Raw genomic sequence first — 11,405 nt, forward strand, 5'->3', positions numbered from 1 at the left:
CTCTCGACCTCTCTCTTTTCTTTGTCTTCTCTAGAAGCGAGTCTAGAAGTTTGTTATTGCCGTCTTTCCCGCCTTGCTGTCAAATTATAAACAAACAACCAACTTGCTTCTTTCATCCACTTCTCAGCTGGTCTCTTCTATTGAACCTGTGCGTCAAGACACACACATCACTTCGATTTTGCTTCTTTCTCGCCGGCTCTAGAACGTCCAGCCTCTTCCCGTCGATCGAGAATTCCTCCTCCCCAGAAGTCTGCAGGCAGATGTTCTCGTCTGTATAAGAGCAAACACAATCCTTCTCTTCGACCTTCTAGAAGAACTACGACACATCAGACCTTGATGGGATCCGCAGTGCTCGCCTCTTCACCGGAAAGAGACCCCCGGTGCTTTCAACTACCCTTTACACGCCTTCGAACTGTTAGAGCCAAGATGCACGTGTCGGACGATCTTCAGACCCTTTGCTCGCGTGTTCACGCTATTGTTCGGCGGCGAAAGGAGAAGAGGACGATGCAGATTGTGAGCCTTTTAGCTTGGACTTGATGATGTCGTGTTACTGACTGTTCTTGTTAGTCTGAACCGTTCAACTTTGAAAAGAACCCCGTCCATCTGCCAGGTCTGTCCGAGGAGCAGTAAGCATACACAATACACAACATCACATCTTCATCTCTAACATTCACATCTAGACTCGTCATGCTCCGTGAAAAAGAGGCCGCCAGCCGCATCGGCATCGCAGACCCATGCACCCCCCCTCGAGCCCCTCGCTCTCCCGTCTCGACGTCGAGCCTCTTTTCCCACCCGGTCCGACCTCCCATCAAGTCGGTCCTCACGTCCAACTCTGTCTCGTCGACCGAGAGCCTGCAGTGAAGAGACACAGCCTCAGCAGGATCGTGTTGTTATTGTTTGTTATTTGTTGCTTTTTAAAGAATGGGGGGCGTCACTGTTGGTTTGGGAACACGTATTTGACAACTGCAGGTAGCATGGATCCCCTTGTACGATATAAACTAGATGGATACGGATATGGATGCCTGGGATCCGCATCTCAAAACAAACAAAGGCACGGAAAGGAAAGGAAGGAAGGCGAAAATGTGTTACTTGCCCATCATACCTGGAGTATAATGTAATTTCTGCTTTTACCTATTCAAGCCATCACCTGGAATGTGAATGAAACGTGGTGAGAACACCAAGGCAACAATGTTTCATTTCGGCTTCTGAGACTTGACCTCTCTCTTTTTCTTCAGTCAGACCAACATGACTCCTCCACGTCAGCTCTGCTTTCAGACCCAGCCTGCGTACACGTCGAGGCTCTCGGATCGGACACCTTGCATCTCACCCTTGACCGCCAGGAGCTTGACCTTGGTGCCCTTGTCCTGAGCCCACCGCTTCAGAAACTCCTCGACCCGTTGCTTGGTCTCCTCGTCGTCCCTCATCAGTAGTGCCACGGCGTCGAAGCCACCAGCACCCGGGACAACGCCGCCGTAGACGCCCTCGACGGTGCTTAGGCCGTCAATGAGCTCCGTCTGGCTCTCGGGCTCGATGGGCACCTCGCTCGCGTCGCCCATCTTCCTGATCAGCTCCCTCACCGCCGCGATTCTGCTCGGCAGCTGCTCGACATCGCCAGCGTTGAGCGTGGCGATGAACTGCTCGTTCCTCTGCTGGAGCTCATCCCAGAGCTCCTTGGACGCCTCCGGGTTCTGGGCCTTCCACGCCAGCACCTTCTTGACCATGCCGACCGTCTTGCTCCCGCAATCGACATCGCACATGCGCAGCACCACGCCCTTGGGCATGATGACGGCGTCCTTGAGGATCTCGACATCCCACTCGGACTCACCGTCGACCAGCTTCACCAGCGCATCCGCGAACCCGGCGGCTCCCGGCTCGGGAATCTTGCTCAGCGTCGCCGGCGAGAAGCGCCTGTACCTGCAGGACCCGTAGACGGCCGTCGCCACGTCAAAGCCGGACCCGACCTTGCCCTGCGCAGCGCAGTGAGCCGCCTGCGCCAGGTTGTGCAGCGTCCGCCTGCCCTTGTCCGAGTCAATGTCAAAGAGGTCCCGGGGCAGGTAGTGAGCCAAGAGGGACGCCGTCAACGAGGTGACGAGGGCAGCTGACGAGCCCAGGCCCGTCTTGTTGGCCTCGCCCAGCGTCACGGGGAACCTGGCGAAGCGGCCACCCTTGGAGCCCTTGACCTCCGAGTGGGAGTAGTAGTCATTGTCCGCGAGGATGATGAGGCGGGCAGACGTCATGCTGTGGGTGGGCCGCTGGCCAGCGACGCGGTCAATGTAGGTGAGTGCGTAGCTGAGAGTTGTCTCGACAAAGGGATTGGGGTTGATCTTGGCCCCGCTAGAGAAGAGTGAGCAACGAGATGAATCTCTTAGCAGCTAAATTACCAGGACTCTCACTTACACCTGCAATTGAGTCACCTTGATGCCGCCGCCCTCCTCAGCCAGGTGGTATCCGTACCTCCATTGCGCCTCGAGGAACTGCGGGCTGTCGACGACGATCTCGGTCAGCTGCACCCCAGGCGTCGTGTGAATCTCGCTCGCGATGATGTTGATGCGCGCGTCCAGCCCAAACACAAACGCCGTGTACTGCTGGTCGAGCACCAGATACCCGCCCGCCAGGAAGACCTTGCCCGGGGCGGACACGGCGACGGTGGGGTTGCGGGTGGACATGCTGGGCGGCAGGTACGTATATATGTATCTATACAGTCGATGGAGAGAGGCAAAGAGAAGGACGAGACGTTCAATTGGGGCTGACGCTTAATGGCTCCGTGAGTTGTGAGCTCTTTTAACTTATAGTCCGGGAAGAATCGTAGACGCCTGGCGGGGCATCCTCATCTCATCAGCTTCCTTCCTACTCGTACAGTGCATGTGAGAGGTTTCCACACATGACCCACACTGTCATCTGAGCACACTCAAAGTCCCGACAGACCATGTCCTAAGCATTGCTTCTCTTCCAAGGCACAACTATGATCCAATCAGAACACACAACAGCAAGGCTTCACTCTTTACCAGTCAACTGTTTGACCCGATCATGATGCTAGCCTCACGTCATTGTCCCTACATACAGGAACTTAGCATCACCCCTCAACTTTTGCAATCTCCAATCAGTCTCATCATCACTTTGCAAACGACTTGTCTTGTTTGATCATTGTCATTTCTTCCTTTATAGGTAGATACGTAAATATTGTTGGTACAAGCAGCAGGACCCTTTGCTCTGCTTTCCCTTGACCAATTCTTCCCAGGTGGCCTCCTTTATCCGTTCCCTTCCCTTCCCTTCCCTTCCCTTCCCTTCCCCTGTCCCCTGACCTGACCTGCCTCGTTCCCTGCTCTTTTGGTCCATTCATGCTGCAGACATGTAGTTTTCCCTTTCTTGGAGTGGTGATGTTCTATCAGGGAACGTCCGGCCCCAAATCCAATCATTCAAAGGCCAACGCTCCGTATCAAGACCCATTTTGTTTCCCCAAACGCCGTTCCAGTCAACCAGTTCGAGGGCCACCAGCCTCTTGAACTTCATCCCAATATCCCCGATAATAAAAACCCACCCAACCTCCAACCAGTACAACGGGGTATCAAGCAGATTGCGCCAATTCAACAAAGAAAACAATTCCCGGTCCCACAACCATTCACACTGATATCATGCAACAAAAACATGCTTTACTCGGCAGTAGCAGTCTCCTGGCCACCACCAAGAAGCTCGAGAACCTTGTTGACGACAGCGCTGGGGTAGCCGCGCGTGAGCATCTCACCCACGACACCCTTGGCTTGCTCCCGCTGCTCAACAGCCAGGAAAGCCCGGGTCATGGCTTCGTATGTGCTCGGCTCGCGCTTCTCCCGACCGACGGTATCATAGATGCTCTGGGCCTTCTCAATCTTCTTCTCAGCGGCCCAGCCATGGATCAGAGTGTTGGCAATGTAGGGGGTGAGCTCAACGCCCTTGCGTCGCATCTGCTCCAGGACAGACTCGGTAGCAGCAACCTGGTGGTTGGCAACCATAGCCTCGAACAGAGCCTGATACAGGCTGGCGCTGACGGGAACCAGACCCTCCTTGAGAACCGAATCAAACATGTTACGGGCGCCTTCCATGTCGTGCATCACACAGCCCCTTGCGTGGATGAGAGAGGCATAGTGAACAGGCTCGACACGCTGGCCAGAGGTGCGGATCATGCCAAGCACCTCCTCAGCCGCAGACATATCGACGGGCTCGAGAGTAGCGTGAGTATCAACCAGAAGCTTATAAGTGTGGGCAGTGGGAGCAATTCCCTTGACCTTCATGCGCTCGTAGTAAGCCAGAACCTTGGACTTGTCACGCTTGGTGGTGAGGAAGAACTGCATCATGCTGTTGTAGGGAGCGGGGCGAGCCTTGTAATTGGGCATGGCCTCCATCTCATCAAACAGCTCCTCAGCAAACTTCTCATCACTCACTCGGCAGAGAGCATTGACAATGGTACCATAGGTGACCGAAGTAGGCTTGATTCCAAGAGCCCTCATCTCAGCAAAGTAGAAGAGGCAGTCGTCGATGCGGCGGGCCTTTCCAAGCTTGCCAATCAGAGCATTGTACAGGAACGAGCTAGGCTCAACACCCTCAGCCTTGGCACGGTGGAAGATCCGGACAGCCTCAGAAGCCTCGTCGAAAGTCTTGGTCGAGTCCTTGAGGGTGGTGATGTAGAGACCGAAAGTGTTAGCAGAAGGTGTAGCGCCCATTTCCAGAAGCTCCTGATGGAACTGCTCAGCCCGTCCTCGGTTACCCATGGTCAGGCAAGCGCCGACCATAGCATCGAGGATACTGGACCAACCGTAACGGACAACAGCGTACTGGGGCATGAGAGGCATATCAGTTCGGGCCATGGCGAGGATGTCGTGGCACAGGTCAATCTTGCCATCACGGGCAGCAGCAGAGATCAGCTTGGCGTAGGTAATGTAACGGGGGTGTCGGCCAGCACGTCGCATGTTTCGGAATCGGTTGAGAGCATCACTGAGACGAGGTCCCTTGCGGCCGTGGTTGCCCTCCAAATCGTCAGCAATAAGGGAAGAACCCTTGAAATCGGTGTTGTGGGCGTATGGGTCGTAAGTATCCTCGAAGCTGGAAACGCTGGGGGTCGACAGGAAGGGAGAGGCGGACAAATTCTGCTGGGGGAAGCTCGAGACCTGGGAAGCAGCTTCGCGAGGATCAGTGATTCCTCGGCTTTCCATGTACCGTGAGATAAACTCGGCGCCCTCGTCAATCTCTTCGGCAAGGTGAGACTGGGGATCGGACACTGAGGACCGGATTCGCTGGAACATCATCTCGGACTGAGCCAGGCCCTCGGCCACTTGACCGGAGCCAATCAAAGCGACAGCATACATGGCGGTGGGCTCAATGAAGGCAGAAGTGGCCTGCATCTCAGGGTTGCTGAGAGCCTGCCAGTACTTGGTGGCACTGGCGACATCGCCCTCTCGCACACTCATGGCCAGAAGAGCGGTCGCCGGAGTGGCCAGATCCTCAAAGTGGGTAGGAATGCCGGTGTAGGCGGCGACAGCGGTAGCCTTGTCATCCTTGTCAGCGGCAATGGTGGCAATCTCGCCCATGGCCTTCGCACGAGACTCGGCCTCTACGGCCTGAGCCCAGTGGAAGGCCTCCTGGTAGATACCTCGGGTAATGAAACCCTTGACAAAGCCGGTGGTGACCAAAGCATCCTTGATGTCAGCAGCACGAACACCATACTCGTCAACAATCTTCTTGAAGAACTTCATAGCACCCTCAATCTTGTCGGTCACCACATAGGCGTTGATGACCGCGGCGTAGACCTCGGCATCGAGTCGGTCATGAAGGGTATCGCGTCCTTCATCGTGAGCAATGGCCAGGTTGCGGTACTCGTTGTAGCATTCGACAGCACTGATCAGGTCGCCGGACGAGGCAAAGGCAGTGATCATGGTGGGGAAGACCGCTGCGAAGGGGACAGTCTGATTGGCCTCCATGTGCTCGAAGAGACGGAGCATATCGGCAACGCGACCAGCCTTTGCACAGGCAGTGATCAGCTGATGGTAAGTCTCGGCCGAGTACTCGGCAGCGTCAGTGTCAACCGAGGTGTCGAACAGCTTGATGGCAAGATCGAGCCGGTCGTCCTCGCAGAGAATAGCATGCTCAAGCTCGTGAGATCCAAGCATGAACTTGCCAGGCTCATCCATTCCACCGAATCGAGCACGCTTGTCCTCCAGGATAGCCTTCAGCTCGGCCACCTCGAGGCATCGGGAGGCCAGAAGACCAACGAGAATGTTGAAGGTGTCGGCATCAGGCGACACCCTCCTTCGGAGCATGTCAGCGTAGACATCGAGAGCCTTGGAGACAATCTCAATCTTCTTGATCGGGATGTGAATAGCGGCCAGGAGGAGGGCGTTGTAAGCACCAGCAATGGGCTGGACGCCAGTGGCCAGCATGGCCTCGAAGACAGCCGGGATCTCAGCATATCGACCACCCTCAGCGAGCTTGTGGAGGTGGTCGGCGTAAGACTGTGACTGAGGGTCGGCCGGCGGGGTGGCACTGCGAGCGACACTCGCGGGAGTTCGCGACCTTTCAACTACAGGAGATCGTGACTCAAAGTCAAGAGCAGAAGCTGGTCGTCCCGCAGCGACGGCATTCTCAGCCGCCTCTTGAAGACTTCGCGCCTCAATCTCTCGCTCGAGGGCAGCATCGATGTGGGCAAGAGCCGCCTGGTCCTCAAGGGAGAGGTTGGACCTCTCCTCCTCCTCGATCAACGCCTGCTCAACATCCTGGGCAGATGCCTTATCCTTGGTGAGAATGGAGGCCGCGGTGGGCTTCCACTCAATGCGCTTAGGAAAGTCGAATTGGGTCCATTCGGCATCGACTTCACCGGTGGCCTGCTGGTGCTGCAAGGCCTCGAAGTAGGCGTCTAAACCTCCATGGTTCTCGGGACGGTGCTCAACGGCGGGAAGGCCCGAGGTTGCTGTTCGCTCAGTGTGGAAGGCGGAGTGAAGCTGGAGGTTAGAGAAGCGGCCGAGGCGGTTGGTCTTTCGTCGAACAAAGACTGGTCGGTTCTGCGAATTGAGGACGTGAGGGTGAGTGGCGGCAACTAGTGATTGAGCGTAGCCGTGTGTGGTGATCGACTTGGCGAATGTTGATCCTTGACGGACGAAATTCGAGTAAAGGGAGGAGTATATGGTGGGCATTTAGAAGACGCCTGGCGGGGGAGAGGACTGCGGAGCCTCTACATCAGCAAGAGGAACCAGAGGGGAAAGCAAGCAAGCAATGAAGCTGCGTCTCGAGTATAGTGAAACGCCATTGAGTGTTGTGCCTGAGGAAGAGCAAAAGCCGGAATCACGTCGAACGATTATGAGATCGTGGTCGGGCCATGAGATCTCGGTGGGCGCGCGGAGAGGGAAGTGGTGTGGTGGACCAGCGGAGAATGAGAATGCACAACAAGAAAAATCACTTACATTAGAGGGAAGAAATGATTAACGATTGCAGGTTCATTTGACAGCTCCCAAGCCGTCAAACAAACGCGCAGGCCAGAATAGGGAAGGAATTGTAGAGGGGAGGAAGAAAGAGCAAAAATGTGAAGGAAAAGAATCCAAGAAATGGCTGGAGGCAGATCGAAGAAAAAAGTGTTCGTCTAGGATTGTTTGACCTGCTGGTGGAGGACGAGGATGTGGGATTCGGCATGGACCCGGGCCTCGGGGACGGGGGGGCGGCTGCCTTTTTTTCTTTGCCTGAGGGTGCGGTGTGGATACAGAAAGCTACGTACCTATCACGGTAAATGACAGCTGCGATCGAGGTTGCGACAAAATGGATGCGTCAGAAGGCAAGAGGGAGTCGCCGAGTGTGGGGAAGTTTCTTCAAACCCGCCCTACAACCGACAGCTTTACAGTGGGCGACTCGCGCTGCCACCACCCAAGGTGAGCTCCCTCCGCAGTGGGCTAGACCGCTACGACGCCGGCCGGGCAGTTTTTTTCTGTCCGCCATCGATGATGCCTGCGCGGCCTTTTCGGGGCGCGGAGTTAGGGCGACGGGCGTTGGCTGCGGCGGAGGCGGCGGCTTGTGTGCGTACAGAGGACCCCGCTGTGGCCCTTCTGTGGGTGTGTCGACAGGGGGGTTCCTCTGCTGTGGGTGGGCTCGGAGACAAGGCGTTCAGTGGGCGAGGTTCTGGAATGACTCAAGCCGTTGTTGTACCTGGTTCGTCGCTTTGGTGTTGATCATCCTCCGCCTTTTTTTCTGTTACCTTGATAAGCTCCCTAGAGCTCCCGAAGAACAGTTTCTGGCAGGTCAAGTGCTTGTCAGGACGCGGGGGAAAAGGTGGCCATGGATCAATTCCACTTTGATGGACTGGACTGCAATGGACGCTTGGATGCCCATGCTAGGTCTCTGCGTGCATGCAGACGAGCATCCCAGAACAGAGAGAAAGAGGATCCTGGTTATCAGAAGGAATCGGTTGGAAGGGCGTCGTTGCCTCTTGTCCCGCGGCCTATCACCTTTCACCGAATCCTATCACCGGTGGATTTTAGTCGACATGCAACAATTTTTTCTCGCTGTGTTGCTTGCTTGCTTTTGGGACGATCTCTGTCAATTGCTTTTTCTCCATAGGATCCCCCAGTCAAATGGAGCGCAGCACGCACTTTGCGCCAGAAACCACGCACACGTGAAATTGATTTGATCCTGATATCTCTGTCCTCTGCTTGGTGGTTGAAAAGGTCCCCACGCACGCGACCTACCTTACTACGTAGGCTCCCAGGCCACAACATGGCATGCGCGTAAAATGACGACAAATTGCAACGGCTGGACGGCACGCCCTCTTGCTTGACTCTTGATTCCTTTGACAGTTACAGTATGCAGATCCATCCTTCAGGGCCCAGGATGCCGGAGTCGAGCACGCATCATCAGGGGTCTCGAGGTCATTGACCACCCTCTGCCTCTGCCACACCCCAAGCCTCCGTCCGTGGTGGTGGCCGGGGCGAGAACAAACCGGTGCAGCTGTCCTAGACTTTCCTTGGCTGCCCGCTGCCCTAGCCTCTCTGCCATGCCTCAATGGACGGGCCCTGACCTCGTCTTCCCGCTGGTGGTGGGGACCCAAGGGAGAAGCCGGAACTCCACGTCCAGCCTGTCGGGTCTCTCCCAGATGCCCCGTCCTGGAGAGGACACCTCGAGGCTTGACGGTCGAGGGCTGTGAATCGTCAATCCAATTTCAGATTTCATAATTTTTGCTCTTCTTGACCGTTTCTTATTTGTCCTGGTCCATGAGGGTTCTTTTTTTTTTTTTTTTTTTTTTTTTCAGCTCTCCCTCGTGTTCAGTCGTGCAGAGGTGGATCCAGTTGGGGCCGTCCATCCATCATGATATGGATATCGACAAAAGCAATACGCCGCCACAGCCTTCCTCGGCTATCATCCACGTTTTTTTTTTCTCTCCTTGGTGTGGGAGATTTGAAAATCTGGAGAAGGTGTGGCAGACCTTGGGAAATTACCAAGTATCATCTACAACCACGTTGCAAGAAAGTGAAACGAAGTCATTACTGGCAGTAATTTAGCACCAGTACAGTAGTTCACCACCAAATCTACGGTTAACCCCGATGTCTGCAAGACACAACCCCCCCGGGTTGCCATCCGGGCACTCTAGCGGAACTCCGTCTGCCCTAGCCACAGTCCCAGGGCAAAAGGCAAAGAGAAAAACGACAAGCGAGAAAAAGACAGTGTGGCAACGTCAGCACCAAGTTTACCTAGCTCCAACCGCTGGGAACCGCAGGGCTGCAGTTTTCAATTTGTTCCCGTCACATGGCCAGGCAACAGGGCCGACGACGAAAAAGACCCGTCTCCCGTCGATGCCCGGATGTTACGGAGCCCCGTCTGACTGCTAGCTGACATATCCCTTGCCTCTCGTCTCCCCAAGCTCCCCTTCTTTGGTTGCTTAGCCGAGCCCGAGCGGCTGTAAGCTGCAATGAGGCGCATCGGCATTTTCACTTGCCCCGGTCCGAACTCCATCAATCACCGTCTTGCATTTGGATCCTTGACGTCGTGCATGGCCTTTTAATTCCTATCGGCTTGATGGAACAGTCCGACGTCCGACAACAATAACAACAAGCACCTTCAACATGTGATGGGTTGAAAGAGACTGGACTAGAGAACCACATTGAGCCTTGGAAAAGCGGAAAGTTTGCTGTAGATTCATGACGTTTCTTCCAATTGCCTGATCAGGTTGTGTGTCACTAACATGATTGCTCGTGTGTAGCATCGGCTTAGTTTGTTCACAGCCTTTGTGTCAGGGACAGTGCGTGGGTACGGAGTAGATTGTATCCTGCAATTGGGTTCTCCTGAAATGCGAACCGTGTCACAATGGCGGTTGCATCACTCTGCATCCGCGCGCCTCCCTTGTGCTTGCTTACGCGCCATAATCCGGGGTTCGAGATTCTACGGGATTGAGAATATGCCTCGTTGTCCCGCCTCGTGTCCAACTGCGTCATCCCGCTCTATTCGTCAACTTCAACGACAACTCATTTTCGCAATCTCGGCGCTTTCCTAGTGAGATGACTCAAAGGATCTTGGTCACTTGACAGGTCAAGTTCGGGAAAGTCAGGGACTTCCTTTGAGGTTGCAATTAAACTCGAGTCTTTTCCTCATGGAGTTTCCGCTTTGACGGTCATGAGACAACTATTTTCGTCATGGCAATCTATACTCGGATTTACGACGGAGCTCAATTGCATCTGAAATCATCATGGATGGCATTGTGGCTGCCCCATTCCTGACAGCTCTGGGCCTGGTACCACATGGGTGGTAAGATCGATAAGATCTTATCGATAGGCCCATGGTTGTCATTCGCAAAGAGCAGGTCGGTCAAATGGTGCCCGAGGCTGGTCTCACCAACATCTCGCTGAGCAAGGCTTGCCATATTGCCACGGATCTTTCAGAAGGAAGTGCTCGCGCCTGTTGTGTTGCCTGAGGTTTTTTAATTGTATCTCCCTATAAATATTGAGGCCCAGGGCCATGCCAACATAATATCACTCACTCTCCCCAGATGTCTGGACAATAACTTCGTTTGTTGACTCAGAGAGGCCTTGCTCCAGACACCTATCAAGGCGGTGAGAAAGGGCCAAATCACAATCTTAGAAAAATGCCTAAGAACTGGCTGCCATTACTTTATAATCGTTGATACTCGGGTCTTTCATATCTACTGCTCCTTTATTCAGGTTTGGTGTCGTAACAGTCAAAGAAGCACATCAAAATGTAGACCAGCCTTGCTTGAGTTGAAGCATCACCACGAAGACCCGCCTTCCTAAAAACGGTTAGTACTAATGTGGCAGAAATGGTGTCCACCCACCTTATCGATAAGCCCCAAGGAGAGAGGAAGAAAAAAAAAAAATCCCAAGCTTCAAGATATCGAGTACAAGCCCCACCTCTCACCTCAACCAACTCAGACAACAACCGCAACC

The 11,405-nt window shown here is 54.4% G+C and overlaps 3 protein-coding genes across 3 annotated transcripts; 1 reads left to right on the plus strand and 2 right to left on the minus strand.

Annotated features, from left to right (window-relative positions):
* Positions 1–336: 336 nt before the first annotated feature.
* On the plus strand, positions 337–861 carry NCS54_00258300 (Hypothetical protein; the record flags this gene model as incomplete). The annotated part of the gene is made up of 3 exons (XM_053148179.1): positions 337–513; positions 568–626; positions 681–861. 3 exons carry the CDS (start codon positions 337–339, stop codon positions 859–861), a joined length of 417 nt encoding a protein of 138 aa, XP_053004154.1.
* A 410-nt stretch (positions 862–1,271) lies between these two features.
* On the minus strand, positions 1,272–2,666 carry NCS54_00258400 (Phosphomevalonate kinase; the record flags this gene model as incomplete). Its single annotated transcript, XM_053148180.1, has 2 exons — positions 1,272–2,334; positions 2,398–2,666. 2 exons carry the CDS (start codon positions 2,664–2,666, stop codon positions 1,272–1,274), a joined length of 1,332 nt encoding a protein of 443 aa, XP_053004155.1.
* Positions 2,667–3,650: 984 nt separating this feature from the next.
* NCS54_00258500 (Hypothetical protein) lies at positions 3,651–7,160 on the minus strand (the record flags this gene model as incomplete). The annotated part of the gene is made up of 1 exon (XM_053148181.1): positions 3,651–7,160. The coding sequence occupies one exon, from the start codon at positions 7,158–7,160 to the stop codon at positions 3,651–3,653; it is 3,510 nt and encodes a 1,169-aa protein (XP_053004156.1).
* Positions 7,161–11,405: the final 4,245 nt, after the last annotated feature.

The sequence above is a fragment of the Fusarium falciforme genome, chromosome 2 (assembly GCF_026873545.1).
Source record: "Fusarium falciforme chromosome 2, complete sequence".
Taxonomy (NCBI): domain Eukaryota; kingdom Fungi; phylum Ascomycota; class Sordariomycetes; order Hypocreales; family Nectriaceae; genus Fusarium; species Fusarium falciforme.